The 17762-nt window shown below is 41.6% G+C and overlaps 2 protein-coding genes across 2 annotated transcripts in view; one reads left to right on the plus strand and one right to left on the minus strand.

Annotated features, from left to right (window-relative positions):
• Positions 1-17762, minus strand: part of SLC2A6 (solute carrier family 2 member 6) — a 119967-nt gene that overhangs the window by 47980 nt on the left and 54225 nt on the right. The window lies entirely within an intron of this gene.
• LOC142101738 (uncharacterized) lies at positions 1190-17395 on the plus strand. Its single transcript, XM_075186130.1, has 2 exons — positions 1190-1244; positions 16474-17395. The coding sequence occupies exon 2, from the start codon at positions 16485-16487 to the stop codon at positions 17271-17273; it is 789 nt and encodes a 262-aa protein (XP_075042231.1). The 5' UTR covers positions 1190-1244; positions 16474-16484; the 3' UTR covers positions 17274-17395.

Raw genomic sequence — 17762 nt, forward strand, 5'->3', positions numbered from 1 at the left:
GTCTAGCAGCAGTGCACAGGATCAGCACATACATCGGACAATATAAACAATAGAAGTGTACAGAATGCCATCTCTGCTCTGTATCTAGTGGTAGGAGTGGGGGAGGATTATACGGGGTATGTCATACTGTCACTTCTCTTACTGCCTTCATTGTAACACTATCACATTCATATATATACACACACACACACACACACACACACACACACACACACACACACACACACACACACACACACACACACACACACACACACACACACACACACACACACACACACACACACACACACACACACACACACACACACACACACACGTAAATGTGCTTTCCCACAGACCCATGAGCTAGGTACATTATAAACAGCATCTCTGCAAAGAAGCAGGAGCAATAATCACAAAGGAGAACCGAGAAAGGAATTCCGGTGCTAAATTTGCAATAAAAAAAATATCAAATTGGGTATTTATATTAGTACAAGTATAATTTCTCCCAATTATCTTGCAAACGGACACCAAATGGAAAACTGTCACTATTTTCTGTTACACTTCATGAAGAACACAGAACACTCCAGAACAGCACTAAGGATAAGCTACAGCTACTGATAATAAAATATAGCAGAGTCATCACAAAGGATTGGCTTATAAAGTAATAAAACACTTAATACAAATAAATACAGCATCATGTACTATTCAATCCATGACCACATATCACTAAAAAGACACATTATGAATAGACAGAAATAAATAAAACTTACCTAATTATGGGGTGAAATCCGATGGATAACTTGAAGCACAAAATCTAACATTAATTCCCTCACAGAAACATACTGGACCCTAGTATGTGTGGTAGGGAATATAGATTGTAAGCTCCACTGATGCAGGGACTGACAAAAGATTAAATATTCTATGTAAAGCGCTACAGAATATGTAGGCGCTTATATATAATATGTTGTTCTTGAAGGTTCTTAAGCAATAGTCACAAACACAGTAAAACACTGTTATTTTGGGGTGAGCGATCTTTGTAATAGAACAGATGTATAGGTTATCCTGGAGAAACCGTAGGCCCGCTATTAATGTGTCTCTGTACAACTTCAGTTTACCTGGTATTAGCTGTGTTGAGGTCTCTCTGTAATGCGTTTTAGGCTCCTGCAGGTGTGGGCGTGTTACCTGCTCTACCTGAGTGGGCGTGGCCTTAGCATCAGACTCACAAGCTACAGTTCAGTGACTATTTGGATGCCGTGGAGGTGAGTTTTGTATTATGTTCTCTGTGAGTTGATTTGTGTATTTGCTATGGGATAAAAGGGTGATGAGGGAAGAGAGACAGACATGTCATTCCTGGAATATGTCACTGTGTATTTGGAGCCATACCAGGGATAATGTGAGCGAGGTGTTGGGTGTGTCAGTGAGAGCTGTGTTACACATCCTATGTTTGGTGTCTGTTGTTGAATTATTTTGCAGTGGGTCAGAGATTCAGGGGCTGGCGGGCTATGGTATAGGGGGCACCTGGGGGGCATAGTAGGTTATCTTGGGCTGTGTCACTGGGTTACATGTGATTGCCTTAAGAGATCTCTTAATTACTGTCTGTATACACTAAACACCTGGAGGAAAATAATTAGCAGCTGGTTTTCTATGAGTGGTATATTCCTATTTTGCAGTGTGTTGATACCATTAATACACGATGTAATGTATCAGCACCGTGTTATAGTGGCATTAGATTCCTTCCTGATGTATGGTGGCTTTTATGTACTGATCAGACTATATCACAAACGGTGACTGTGTTTATTACATTTTAGGTTTGAAAAATGGAATAAAAGTTCATAGGAAACGGATGTATTTTATGAGTTCTGTTTTCTATAAGACGTACACAATGTATATGCACCAAACCGGCTCCAGCTCCGGCTCCAGCAAACCTTTTACTTATTTCCACTTTTATTAACCAGTTTTTTATCCAGATTTGCAGGCAATGTCAGCGGTATGAGTAACTGACACATCTGCTATGGTTCTGTTATTAGCATAAATGGAGAAAAGTCTGACAGTAAATCCTGGACCAAGGGGTCACAGACTGCGCGTTAGTGTTTGATCTGGGGGTATAACTACTCCATCCTCCATTATGGGGTCATTTTACTGATGGTCACTAATCCACAGATTCTCCGAATCTCACCAGCGATATCGCCCCCTAATGTAGACTTAGAAACACAGAAGAGAGTAGATTGTATTTACATTAAGTGTAATTAGCAATATTACAGCACTGCTTTGTAACACCACCTGCATTCTCTGCAACAATATTCCAATCCAGGCATGTTTTAATGTGTGATTAATGTGTGATTGTGTATATACCAGAATCAAATGCTCATTCCTCAACATTTACTGACAAGTAAAGTTACAATACCGATGTCACAGCTACACTGTTATTTGTTAGCGAGAGCGTGAAAATCTTACCACATTCTGTGTTGTAAATACAGCATCAGGATATGAAATGACTCATATTTGTACTTCTAATCAAAACCATACATTTCTGAAGATTGCAGTTTAATGCTTGTGTGAGTCTGATTGTTGTTGTTTTTAATTGTTCAAAAATCATTACATGTGTGGTTGACAAACAATTTAATAAATATAACTGAAGTTTGTGTATTGTAGTGGAGTGATTTAAGTCTGAGGACTTATTTTTTGATTGCATAATCAAAGATTTCAGTACGATATTACCCGGAAGTGTGTGCAGGACAACACTGAGCTAAACCCCCATAGCACATCACTCCCCCTAATAGTCCTGATCTCCTACACTCTGCAAACTACAAATGAATCAGACTTATTACATGAAGAGAGGAAGATCAAAAATTAAGTGACAAGTGATCACTTGGATTGTTTTTGCTTAAAAGAACGTTGTAATAAATATGATTGAACTGTTATTACATGAGTGCCTCAATTGTATATTGATCTGATTGTACAGAAATAGAGTTATTTATTGAGAAAGGAAGGCATATTGTATGTGACCAGGTTAAGGAGAAGGACTGCTCGGTAGCTTGTGTATTGTGACTATAACTTAATTCTAGGTTGTGGTACCCGGTAAAAGTAAAATGTTTAATACAAATCCCGTCATATTAAAATGATAACATGTATCTAACAATCTGTAGATTGTGCTACATACTTTCTACATCTGCATAGTAAGGAGACAGATTTTAAATTAAGGATGAGTTTATTTTTACCTACTGTGTATTACCTGGTGTGGAAGGTGCGAGAGGCAGCCAAATAGATGTGAAGTGCAGCTCAAGATGAATTACAGTTCATACTTCAACTGGTGTAAGTCAATGTATCCATACGACTTGTTAAACATACAAATAGTAAAGTATATTGTGGAAAGTTACTGTTCCTAAGATTTATTCTGATATACAATGTAGTGTACTCACACAACGTACTTGTAGTGTAAGATACAGTAGTAACACAGCATTATATATATATGTGTATTATACATAAACTGTATATAAGAAGAGAACGCTGATAGATCTGTGATAGAAGCTCTCGGCAGAGGGGTTACTACGTGTCAGCGTGAGGAACGTGTGAGGGACGAGAGGATGAACCTGTTGAGTTGGTTTTACGGCTAGTAGGGGAGAGTGTAACTCCGGTTAGAAGTAGGGAAGTGTCTGCCTGAAGAGCAGGCTTCAGTATACACAATGAGGGTAAATAAGGTGATATAAAGATCACACAGTAGACTATACAGCGAGGCTACGGGTCATGTTGTGTTACACCCTGATCATTGCTACATTCCCTGCAAGGAATGGCAAGAAATGACAATTATACTCAATTTTCATACATGTTCTAGTGCAGTGATGAACCACTTGTGGCCCCCAGCTTGTTCCTGCTTTATTCTTATAGTGTGTGACACTTGTCTAAAATACTACCGATATATTATTACAGATAGGTGCCTTTATTTTATCAAATGCATTGTTGTACCTTATTACTGAGATTATGGGTAATGTTGAAGGTCAGAGGGCCCCTGCAGTGTAACAAGTAGCTAATAAACTACACTAAAACAGTGTCATACCTTCCCCTCCGTCCTCCCTAGACCAGCCCCCTTTAATGCAACACAGCTCTAATTCCTCAGTCGCTCCGTCAATGATGTTATAAAAGTAAAAAAGGATCAACTGTGCTCAAAGTTGTAAATCCCCCCCCGGATCCCTTTTATTCTGTTCCTCCTCCTATACCCAAATGTCATATAAAAGTTCAATAAAATGTAAAAAAAAAAAAAAAAAAGTACAATGCTAAAAACACATCCAGACTGAGCAGCGGCGGAGCTCAAAAGGCAAAGGTAAGCAGATCCCTTCAAAAGCTGGCCATGCCCCTGTATTGTTCATGATCTTACACAGACACTGTTACCTAAGGGACTGCAAGCCAATCACATAAGCCTATAGAGCTTTCTGTCTCCTCTCTGCCACTTTCCAGAATTAAAGAACATCTCCAGTTAAGACTATTATTGCTGTAATGAATCCCCCATCTCCTTCACCCCCGTCACCTGTGGGAGGACCAAAATCTGGGCTCTTCTTCAAACAAGGTGGAGTAACTGTTCCTCCCGGCACAGAGTTAAACATGTCAGCTTTCTAGGTTAGAAAGTTAAATATAAATGATTAAGATATATCAAGCTAGTCAGTTACTTCGTTCAGCATTTAATGCTTTCCAGTAGTGGATTTAAGGAGGCAGATCCTGTAGTAGACATCCACAGCAAATGAATACCCTATAATGTGAATGCTGTATGTTGTGTATAAACTCTGGCGCCAGATTCCCACTTTATATATTCATAGATGAGGGTGTGATACGCAGAAGCTGCCAAGTTTTACCAGGCTTTTAATTTGCAATGTATTTATTTTACCTACTGTTTTTAATCATCCATCATCTGGGAATAAAATGACTTTGATCCAATCTGATAATATGTACTCTGGCTGCCAGACAGATATTAGAATATCAGCACACGTGAGCAGGTTCATCCCAAATCTCTACAAGAAACCTGGCTTATTATGGAAACGGGGTCACGGGGATCATCCACAACTACATTCACCATATGGGCAAACTAGACATCAGGGGCAGCATAGAAATGGTCTTATCTTCATTTTAATTACTTTTTGTTTTTCAATTGAAAACCTTGGCCCAAGTGGCAAAAACCACCAAAAAGGGGGGTAAGAACCTCATGGCTGCCCGCCCCCCCATCCCACAAAACAAAAATACGAAGTTCAGTGATGAACATGTAGTAAGATAGCCTTCTAGTAATATAGAATTGGTCCGTCCAGCCAACAGGCCAGGGCCAGGGCAAGGAGCAAACAATAAATGAGATTCATGCACTACGTGCCTCAGTCTGTCCCAGTGACGGGGGCAGGGTCCACGTCATCTTTAAGGCACCGCCATGTCACCTCATCCCAGGCTTCTGCTGCCAGCTTTGTGGTCATACCATCCTCAAACAGAACTAGGCTTCATCTCAGCCAAATGGTAGAAATCATGAAAGTGTTCCTGGAGAAAGGCCGGGGAACTGGTAATTTAGGGAAGCGTATTGCACACAGTGCATGTCCCCATCTGCTGGCAGAACGATTCCAAGAGAAATGAAGAGGTAGAGAAGGAGAAGCCTAGACCTGATGATTGATGGGCCTCCAATCTGCAAATGTCACCAGGTCTGATAAGATTGTTTGAATTGGCTCAGGTTTTAATTAGGTGAAAAGAAGCAAAGTATCAAAGCTCTCCTGATCTAGTAATCAGTAACTCACAGAATTCATCACCCATGACCAATCGAAGGAATCCAGTTTCTGCAGAATGAGCCACTTCTCACAGTGTTTTGGTGGCATGACGAACCTTACAATTCTCATCGCCATATAACTAAATCTTAGCAAATGGCAGAAGTATTTATTAGGAATGTCTATGATAAAGCTCTGGGAGATGATCGATTGTCCTCACATTACACAGGAGCTGCGCCCTCTGAACGTCCTGTATTCTTACAGTGTAACTGACACAATTAGATAACATTCCAGGGCCCCGGGTTTTACTGAAACATGAATTACACATCTCCCACTTCCTGTATTAATTACATTTCTGATACTGATTTTTTAGGGTTTCTCCCCCCACAGCTACTTATTCACTATATTGGAGCTTATGTTTATTTATGTTTTCTTAATTTGAGGCAATGAAGATTGTTATTAGAACATGTATGAGTTGTAACCTCCTCCTATAATTATTTCAGGTTATGTTTTATAATTTATTGGTAGTATTTTTTGTCCCCATAATTAATTTGATTCTCTAATCTAAGATCTTATGGAAATCTTGATGAAAGGATCTAGTTATTCATTAATTTATGTAAAATGATTGCACTCAGCGCAGTGTAAGGATTGTATGACTTTTTACCTCATTTCAGTATATACAAAGGTTTCCATTTGTTTGTGGAGGGGCTAGGATTGTATTTTGGAACAGGTGTCGCCAGCCCCCGGCATTGGTGGCCAATAGAGGAGGAAATCCCAGCCCTCCAACTTGTGGTCCCTTCTTACTGGCCCATCCTTCGGCCTTGACATACTCTTTAATCCCCGGACCTTCCTTGACCCACGTTTGTCGGTCTCATCATGTGTTGGCTTTCCTGGAAATTCTAATACTAGTAAAATTGTATAACAACAACCAGTGGTCAAATTGGAAATTTAGAAGTGGCGGTATGTGAAATGTAAGTGATTGGCCTGGGGGCCACTTAGACCCTGAGAAGCTTTAGGGAATTTGAAAGATTGAATTTTAGAAGCTTTATTACGCTATATAGTAAAACATAAATACATATTAAATAATCTCCTCTGTATCCCTACCTGCTCCTTCATTTCAGATTTTCCTGTGACCCTCCAACTATCACTAATGTCTCTGTGTCCCTTTATCTCCTCAATGTCATTACATTGAAGAGATGAAGGGACAAGGAAAGCACAAGGAAAAGGAAGTCATTGTGGTTTGCAAAAGAAGTAGCAAGTATTGTGAAACGAAAAAAAGACGACCTTCAGGAAATATAAGCAGACTCAGAATAATGAAGACAAAGAGGTGTATGTTGCTGGACAGAAGGAGGCCAAGTAGGTAATCAGATGTGCAAAGGCACAATCTGAAGAGAAGATGGCTCATGCAAAAGGGGCAAAACGTTTTTTTTTTAGGTATATAAGTGAAAGGAGAAATAATAAAACTAAAGAGAGTATTGTTGAGGGAGACAAGGTAACAGCAAATCACCTTAATAATGTTTTGCTCAGTGCTCACTACAGAAAAGAGCAGTGAAAGGGCCACAGTTAAGTTGCGAGTATACTCAAAGCAATGAGGTAGATACAAGTACATTTACAGAGAAGGTCCTAACAGAGCTCTAAAAACTGAACGTGGCTAAATCAATGGGGCCAGATGGGATACATCCAAAGATACTAAAATAACTTTAACAAAATTATTCAATCAGTCATTAGCTACAGGAGTAACTCCAGAGGATTGGAAAAGAGTGAATGTAGTCCCACTGCCCAAAAGTGGCAGCAAGAAAGAGGCAACTACAGACCAGTGAGTCTTACATCAGTAGTCGGGAAACTGATGGAGATACTCTTAAAAGAAAGAGTTGTAGACTATCTCACATGCAGTAACTACAGGATCCTAAACAGCATGGATTTACTGGTGGGAGATCATGTCAAACAAATCATAATTACTTTTTTGACTGGGTGACTAAAGTAACAGATCAACGGGGGAAGGGGGGGGGGTGGATTGTAAATGTAGCTTATCTAGACTTTAGTAAGGGTTTTGACACTGTCCCACATTGCAGACTGTTAAATAAACTTGAAAGCTTGGGATTGGATTCAGAGATGGTTGAATGGATAAGATCTTGGTTGCAGGATAGAAAACAGATAGTTATACTAAATGGAGTACATTCACAGGAGGGAAAGGTTAGCAGTGGAGTACCCCAGGGATCTGTACTTGGACCAGTGCTTTGTAATATCTGTATTGATTACACTACAAATGGTATTGAAGGGAAAGTATGCCTTTTTACAGATGACACAAATATATGCAACAGGATAGACACACCAGTAGGGGTAAAACAAATGATCGATGATCTAGACTAGATGAATGGTCAAGAGAGTGGCAACTACAGATTAATTTCCCAAAAATCCAAAATCATGCACTTGGGTCTCACAAACCCAAAGGCTAAATACAGCATTAATGTCACTATAATGGAAACTACTGAGGAAGAAAGGAATCTAGAAGTCACTATTTCAGGTGACATAAAGGCAGGTAAGCAATGCAACAAAACAATGAGGAAGGTAAGTCAGATGCTTGGTTACATAGAGAGAGGAATCAGTAGCAGAAAGAAAGAAGTAATAATACCACTGTATAGGTCATTGCTACGACATCATCTAGAATACTGTGCTCAGTTCTGGACGCCATATTTCCAGAAGGATAAAAATACATTAGAGAATGTACAAAGAAGGGCAACTAAAATGGTGCATGGCCTACAGCACACAACTTTCCCGGAAAGACTAGAATATCGTACTTAAACAAGGTACAGCAGGGAAACATTCTACAAAGGAACAGAAGTACTAGAACATGAGGACATGCACTGATACTGAAGTTTTTCCTCCCTCTCATACCTCATCCCCTTCTGACCTCTCCATCACTGTCGACAACTCCTCTATCTCCCCTGTCCCCCAACTTCGCTGCATTGGTGTCATCCTCGACTCCTCTCTCTCCTTTGGCCCCCACATCCTCTCTCTTGCTAAATCCTGCCGCTTCCAGCTGCGTAACATCGCTCGCATCCGGCCCTTCCTCTCCCAAGACCCACCAAATGTCTTATTCACTCTCTGATCATCTCCCGCCTGGACTACTTCAACCTCCTCCTTACTGGCCTCCCCCACTCTAATCTCGCTCCCCTTCGATCTGTTCTTAAAGCTGCCGCTAGGCTTATCTTCCTTTCTCGCCGCTCCTCTTCTGTCTCCCCCCTCTGCCTAGCCCTTCACTGGCTCCCATTCCCCTTCAGAATCCTCTTTAAACTCCTCACACTCACATACAAGGCTCTCGCCAACTCCACTGCACCCTACATCTCCACCCTCCTCTCTATTCATGCTCCATCCCGCCCTCTCCGATCGGCCAATGACCGTCGCCTCTCTTCCCCCCTGATCACCTCCTCCCACGCGCGTATCCAAGATTTTGCCCGCGCTGCCCCCCTCCACTGGAACAAGCTCCCTCCCTCCATCAGAACTTCCCCCCAATCTGTCCAGTTTCAAACGGGCTTTAAAAACTCACCTTTTTCTTAAAGCCTTTCAGTCTCTCACTTAACTTCCTACCTTATCTTCTGCCTCCGTCCCCCTACTCTCCCTCTCTCCCCTGTGTCTCTCTGTCTGTCCACCCCTCCCCTTAGATTGTACGCTCCTCTGAGCAGGGCCATCTCTCCTGTTTCCACCACTCCTAACTCTGCTCTCCAGCTACTTAGCCCTCCTCCTCGAGGACCCTCCACCCCCCATCCCCTCTGGGGGTCTCCCTGTCTTCCACGCCCTCCTTCTTGGGCTCCGTTGTTTGCGGATCCTCCCTCCCCCTTCCCCCGCCCTCTCTAGCTGTGCATTGAGCTTACTGAGTTACTGTTTACTGTACTGTGCTGTCTCACCTTGTACTGTAACTCGTTTGTCCCTGTACGGCGCTACGGACACCTTGTGGTGCCCTATAAATAAAAATTAATAATAATAAAATAATAATACTGGAGGGGAAGTAGGATCAGAGGAAATCTGAGGACAAATAACTTCACATAAAAGGGTAGTGGATAAGTGGAATAGCCTACCATCAGAGGTGGTAGAGGTTAATAAAAAAGAGCAATTTAAACTTGCTTAGGATAGACATAACAATATCATTACAAAGAACTAAGGATCAAATAGTGTTTGAGGTTACCATAGGTTAAACAAAATAAAATAATAAAATATTGAGCAGACTAGATGGGCCAAGCGGTTCTTTTCTGCTGTGAAATTTTATGTTTCTATGTTGCATCTTTCCCTCACATCTCCCATGTCACTGGTCCAGGCAAAATTTAAGTGACTGACCAGCAGCCGGCTAGGCTTAAGGGAACTTTAAGAAATTTGTTTGAAATTAATTTTAGTTCAATTACTTAACCCCCATTTCCAAATTAATTTTCCACCAAATTTGTGTCTGTATATTTCCAACCACCTCTCGTTCTTGTCTGTGGAGCCATCCTCCCTATCTCATGTTTCCAGCCATTGAGTTGTGTATAACAAGTAAATTGGTTCCCACACAGCAAACTCTTTAGTGTACATACAATGTTGACTCACTCAGGATATGTCCCACTACTGTGGATATTAAGTGGTTAAATTGTCTTTGGCTGGCCAGGATAGGAGCAAAGTTATGGATAAGATGAGGACTTCTGGCTCTGACCCTGTATGGTCTGTCTTCACCTTTAAAATTGTTGATGACTACTAACTTTTTAGATGACCATGGTTGGACAAAAGTGAGGCTTTGGTGAGTCTTTGGCATGGTACCAGGCAACCACTGGAGAGGCGAATTACCGAGGATTTAAATGGGAGAAAAATGAGCAGGCAGACGCCTCAGACATCTTTACATCAAGTCATATAAAGTCCAGAGTATCTTCAAATCTCAGCTTCTTCTGGATGTGCTTGGTGGAGGAAGTGAAGTTTTTAGATGGTGAGATGGGATCAAAAATTGTTCTCCTTAATACTGTTTAATTCTCTGATTTGGAGCTGTTGTCTCCCTCGGACATGACCACCTGAGCTGGAGGCCTGGGGAATGATAAATATGTGGGACATATTGAATATACCATATCTGTGCTGGAGCAATGGGATGACACCTTGCTGAGACCCTGCGTTGCATGCGTCCAGCGCTCTTCTCCCTGCGTCTTCTTACCAAAGATGGCCTCACTTCCTTTCTCCGCGCACTGGACCACCTCCAGTGCCCGGTCCTGGTACCAAGATCAACGCCCGTCCATCTCACCTACCAGAAGGGCTGACAACAAGGTCTTTCATAAAGCCCGAGCACACACCTCATTCGTTGCCTGTCTGTCACTAAGCTGATATTTTTATTGGTAAGACAGATGGGGATCTGAGGGGCAAAAAGAGAAAGAGACGCTGGGGAAGCGTGGGAGGAGCAACAGCTCGCTGCCTAGATTATTAGGCACGCAAGAGAAGCCATATATTAGTTACACCCTCTGACAGTTTTTCCTGTGTCTGCCCCTGAAAACCACCCCAAAGTCAGGAGCAATTCTGTACAAACATGTTGATGCCCTTACGCATGAAGCTCCATGGCCAAAATGAACTAGTGTCTGTCTCTGAGCACCAGACAATTAAAGCAGTGGAAGTAGTGGCGGGATGGTATACCGCTGTATAGAGGCCACTATGTGATTCTGATGCTGCAGTGATGTAGAACTCTGTTACTGTAGCACTGCTTGTCTTATTAGTTTGGAAACAAAGTAACCAGATGTTCTATATATACTTAAGAGACTCAGACATGTCACATAAAGGTTTCCCCCATAATCAGAGCCATACCAAGAGACCTCCGCTCTGCGCCCTGGGCGGCAGCCCCTCTGCCACAGCCCTAGATACAGCACTGCCCATAATCACAGCTTTATCTCCCCCAGGATACCTGCAGACTCACAATAATACACAGGGTGGATGTTACTGTGTACAGCTTAGTCCTAGTAACTACGGTGTCCTTTGTCCAACATGTTTCTAGCAGAGAAAGTGCTGAGGGGAAGTTTGTATTTACTATGAAAGCAGATAGGCAGAACATGTTATTTTGAATAACTGTCTGTTTGGAATGATCCACATTCCAGGCTGTTTCTCACACTGTAACCTGACAAACGAGTTGTTCATCATTCCAGTCTGCCATGACAGCAGCCAGCACCTATTACAGGCAATGTTCTGGATCCAGCTATGATCAGTGTGTCCCTCCGTTTCAGGGGCCTTTTATTCACTGCAGTAATAGCTGCTTGGGAACAGGATCACTTTATTCTATTGTATTTTATACAGTTCAGGACATTTTGTGTACCACAATATAAGTGCCAAGTTTAAGTGGCCTGCAATGGCAGATACATGCACCCTAACTGGCTGTAAGTAGCTGATCTGATGGGAGGAGATGGATGCAAATGATGACTATATTCTGTGTATTAAAGATTGTAATATTTAAATCTGCATGAAACACGTAGTACCCGGGTAAAATATGGATATTATAATGGATATTATAAAGGAGGCCTTTTCCTGTGCGGTTTTGTATGGAGGTACTATTGGAATTGGCTTCTAGCACTTTACACGTGAATACCATGTTTTCTAAACAAAGCTTTCACAACACTGCCATCAATATATGTAACAGTTCCCTTACCCGGGGCATAACCAGACATTACTGGACCCCTATGTAACTGAGCTCTCTGTTCCATTGCTAAACACTGACATCCCCCATCCCAAACAATGTGCAACAAAATGTAACACACAAGTAATACTTTTACCAACATGACACAGAAAGGTCATTTACCAAAGTGCAGAACAAATGCCCTTGTGATATCATGTTTACGTTTGCGTAAAATGCATTTGAATATATGAGTAGGTGTCTGGGATTGCAGGCTAAGATGATATATACAAGACATAATGGGAGACAGCAGCGGAGTCAGGTATTGGGGGGGGGGGGGGGCGTCAGGGGAGGGCTGGCAAATTTTAGCTCAGGGGACGAGACTTGACTCAGCAGCCTATTAGGGACATCTTGAAGGAAAGAAATGCAAGTGGCCCAGTGACCCAGCCTGAGGTAGCCCACTATGGGACTGAGGGCAGATGCCTCTAGCCCAGCCTGCCCCTGTGGTAGGACAGCGTGGGATCAAACATAAGACATACAGGGATACAGGCATGAGGGGGGAAATCAGACATTAGAATTTAATTTTATACTACTCCTTGGGCAGCAGGTGGCTCAGTGGTTAGCACTTCTGCCTCACAGCGCTGGGGTCATCAGTTCAATTCCCAACTATGGCCTTATCTGTGTGGAGTTTGTATATTCTCCCTGTGTTTGCGTGGGTTTCCTCCGGGTGCTCCGGTTTCCTACCACACTCCAAAAACATACTAGTAGGTTAATTGTCTGTCTGTGTGTGTATGTTAGGGAATTTAGATTGTAGGCTCCAATGGGGCAGGGACTGATGTGAATGAGTTCTCTATACAGCGCTGCGGAATCAGTGGCGCTATATAAATAAATGGTGATAATACTCCTTAAATAACACATAGGTCTCTACAACTATAATAATATATGCAATATATAGCAATTAACCTCATGTATCAAACTACCACTGTCCCATAGCTTGTAAGAAGGGCCCTCTTACCTCTCTGTATGTATTACCCAATATTGTTTTATTACTGCGTTGTCCCCAATTGTAAAGTGCTACAGAATCTGCTGGCGCTATATAAATGAATAATGATGATATATAAATATTGGTGACGAGACTGGAAGAATCCTGGACTCGCTATCACCATCTGCTGGTATTATGTAAGTTATGGATTTTTCTTTTTTATTCCTTGTAAATCTAAGTTTCAAAGCAGTCTTTTTAATGGAAGGTATTCTGGACACTTGTAATGTAAAACTTCCATATAAGAATTCTAAAAACTGATAGGTAATAAATAAATGTTGGTGAATTTGGAATTCAAGGAATCAAAATCCTGATGCCAAAACTGTTCTTTTAGACCTTACTTACTAGACCTCTGTAAAATATAGCAGTTGGTTGTTATCTATTTTAGACCACGAATAGAGACTGTAAATTTACTATGACCTTTGCCTAAATCCCAATATTTGGATCTTTGGAATCGGAACTTCATGACAATGGGGTGTGCCTAGCACTTCTGGTGAAATGCGTTGTGCACCAATAGGAAGCGAGCACAGCCCTGCTAGCTGCCACTTTGCAGTCATGGACATTCCCTCAGTCTCGGCAGTCATTACTGCCCCTTGGAATATGTACTGTGCCCCTAAATCAGGACAGTTGGTTTTGGCATTTATAGGCCTGTATTGTATTGTTATTTTACAAAGCAGCAGTTCTCCCTTTATAAACTATTATATTAGAATTACCCTAACACTGACATATACTCCGTAACATGTACACAAGTAGCGTTACTACGCTTATATTTGTACTTCAGGACAATTGTGGAACGGGAAAAAGTATTTCACAAGATCAAGAGCTTGGAAAGAAGCTGATTATCTGCAGAGTACGATGCCTGGTTGTGTGACCCCTACCTAGGCACAGCTGGTTACATTTGTCTGCACCTCACGTAACAAGAGATTGGGCTGTGGCCCGTTTAGTGGCCTCTCTGTTGTTACGTACATACTGTACATATTACTGGTAATTTAAAGAATGATAACATTCAATTTCTCTTATCCACATGGAAAACTAACAATAGTGCAGTTCATGAAACGCGCCTGGTTAATACATAACCTTGGTGATTATATCAGTAGTCCTTGCTGTGTGTAATACAATCCTTGATAATTGCATTTCTGCAAACAAAATTAACATGCTTTACATTTAATTAGCTGCCTAGGTGTTCTGGGCTCTTGCTGGAGCTTGTCTCACAGCTTTCCTCTGGGCAATGGTAATGAGAATAAACAAAGTTCTAGGACTAGGTTGAGCCTGTAACATAACCTTATGTTTGCACAAATTAGAAGATGACCCATATTAAAGAGAATTTATAAAAGTTTTATTTCTGTAAATAAGAAACCCCATTGTAGGAATAGAACTTACTAGCCTCTGTGTCAATGCTTCATCCATTGGGTATTCAGCGCCAGTGCTGAGAGATTCCCCCCTTTAGTTAAACTGTTCTGCACTGTATGGGTTCATCAGTGTAGGTACAAAGATAGCCTAAGGCTAGGTACACACTGAGGAATTTTCAGACTGACATGTTATCTCAAACAATTGTATCTACGACTGAAGGTCCGATCAGTCTGACGATTCATCCATACACACTGACACGATTTACCTTCATATCTGTGCTCTTCATCTGGTCCTCTTGTCTTCAGAGAATAACAGCACAATATTCAATCATTCATTATTGTCACACAGATTAAAAACACCATGTTCTAGCTATCCACATGTCCTAACGAATTGTGTTATCTTCTGTGACTCTGAAATGAAACATTCTGTCTCAGAACGAACAAATTAATTATTCATTCTACAGCACTCTAAACATTTATTCACCGGGACATTGATTGCCAGCATCGGCTGAACAGAGGCCGACTCTGTAACCTCTATGGGGATCGTGAGTATGAGTGCACACACCCTACATGATCGGTCAGTGATTGGTCGGAAAATATTTAACAGTACGACCAACCAAATGAGCAGACAATCGACACTTTGGAATGATTTTTGACCATCGCCTCACTATACACACTACCCCGACTTCCAACCGGTCGGTCGTAGATAGGCTGATTTGACCGATTATTGGACGAAAATGCTCCAGTGTGTACCCAGCCTTACTAAACAATAAGAAAGGTAAGGGAGGTTTATAAACTACTCTCTAATAACAATATCCAATAGTAACTCCACAATCTCAGGGAATTACTCTGTAAACACAAAGCAAGGACCTCAGACATAGTATTTTCTTAAATACTTCTTATGCCACATGCTATACCAGTATGATAGCGGGGAATTAAGGAGGTAAGTAAGAGGTGTCAAACTGGGGCAAATTGTCTCTCAGCTATAGGCTCTACATTAGGGAAGGCCTCCCCACTGCAATACAATTATTATTACCAGCTGAAAGAAAATGATGGCCCTTCACATGGGTGATATGAACTATTCAGATATAATCTGGGACAATGAAACTAGTGGTTCTGGCAAAGGAAGATGATTTTCAGCTAAAGCACTTTTATATAAAAGAACCAACTAGAATAGACTACAGGGAGATCTTCCGGGCGTTACCATCTAATATAACATATATAGATTTTAGGGATCACAAAAGCTTTGCAAAGGAGCAACAAGATCATGGATTTTAGAAGGGGAAAGTTGAATCCTCTGTGTCTATGGACCTGCAGAAAAAGCCACTTCTAGAAATACCATGTACAGGCCGTAGTTAATGCTTCCCCCACTTGGCGTTCTGAGCATGACACAGATAAATGATGAAGCCACCTAGGAACAGACTGTTTCACCCGCTATAGTGTTTAGCAGTGTAGGATAGGGTATTCATGAAATGCCACACACATTCTCTACTATCTGACTTGGACACTGTGACATTGTTTCATTAACATTAGATGTTGCTCTACCAATGCAGAACAAAAGCTAAAATACTTTTTTTGTGCAAAATAATTTAAACCTTTATTATTTTCTAAACGTTTAAAGAAACAAATTAAAGATAATTTCTTCCCATAGTGTTTAATATACACTGTAACATCCCAAATTGTAAATACAACATTTGAAATATTACAAAGTGCCTCCACAAGTGCCTTATGAAGCTGTATAAATGAATGGTTCTTACCGTTTTGTCTCCACAGTTACATACAAGATGGCGTTCACTTGCCAGAGTGTTTGCATTCTGGATCTTGACCCTGGGAAGGCCCCTCGGACAGGTCCCACCAGACACTCACACACCTCTCCCACAGTAACGCTAAAGCCGGAAGCCTCGGACTTCTTCCCGTCTGTCAGCCTGGCCGTGGTTCTGATCCTGGTCTTCATCTCTGTTCTCCCCATGTTGTTTCAGTCTGGTACAGGCTATGACCCAGTCTCAACTTTGGCTGGTGTTAAAGGGAAAGCAGCCCATTTCCACCCTCTCCTCTACGGCCAGCCTTTGTCTACTCAACGGACTCTGGAGAGTTTACACAAGAACGTAGACGAAGACGTCACTGTGTTAGCTGTCGCAAAGGAAGACGCCAGTCAGACCCTTGTGTGCTTCTCCACCAATGTGTTTTCTCTTCTGGCAAAGCAAGACCAAGATCAGTCTGTAAGCCAACAAGTCTGGGAGTTCAGGCCCTCCGCGGCCACCTGGAATACCAGTGCCGGAAGACGGTCACAGTTCTTCTCTGTGGCAGTAATAACTCAGAGGAGAGGACAACATCCTCACTGCGTCATTCTGGGTCCTCCAAACCCTGTAACCGGTAATGTGACTCTAATGGAAATATCTCTATACAGTTCACCATTAGAACGGAAGGTGTCTTCCATCATAGCTGATAAGTTACTGCAACATCTCTATAAAACGGGTCTGGTCCCAGAGACCTTTGAGGTCAGAGAATCTAAAAGACAACATCTCATCCACATTGAAGGGGATCCTTACATTGAGAGAGGGATTGTGTGCTAAATTGTGATTGAATTCACAGACTTCCACAGGGCTAAATGGACAACCACCATTTTTGGTTTCATGTGGGGTGAATGTATAGAAAATCTGCTTGCAAAAGATAAAACAAGTCTTCACTGATATTATATATTGATGGCGTTTGCAGTCATTACAGTTCCCTGATATTAGTAGTGATAACAGGAGTAGAAGCTGTGAGATGTCGCATATACGCAATGTACTGTATATGGGGATCTGTTGCCGCAGCGTTTTGAAGTGTTGGAGCATAACTACGATTTGTAACAGAAAAAATATTGTGACCATAAAGCGATCTCTGCAGTATCCTCATACACAATACAGCACAGTATACAAGGAATAGATGGATCCCCACAAATTGGGGCACACAGAAAATTCCAGTTATTTGCGGAGGGGGAGATTTTACAAAGTAAAATCTTGTTGACCATTATAAAAACAAAATTATAAAGGTATCATACAAATTCCACCAACCACATGAAT

This window comes from Mixophyes fleayi, chromosome 9 (assembly GCF_038048845.1).
Source record: "Mixophyes fleayi isolate aMixFle1 chromosome 9, aMixFle1.hap1, whole genome shotgun sequence".
Classification (NCBI taxonomy): domain Eukaryota; kingdom Metazoa; phylum Chordata; class Amphibia; order Anura; family Limnodynastidae; genus Mixophyes; species Mixophyes fleayi.

Coding starts and splice junctions, on each gene's coding strand:
- LOC142101738 (XM_075186130.1), top strand. CDS start 16,485: ATGGCGTTCACTTGCCAGAGTGTTTGCATTCTGGATCTTGACCCTGGG.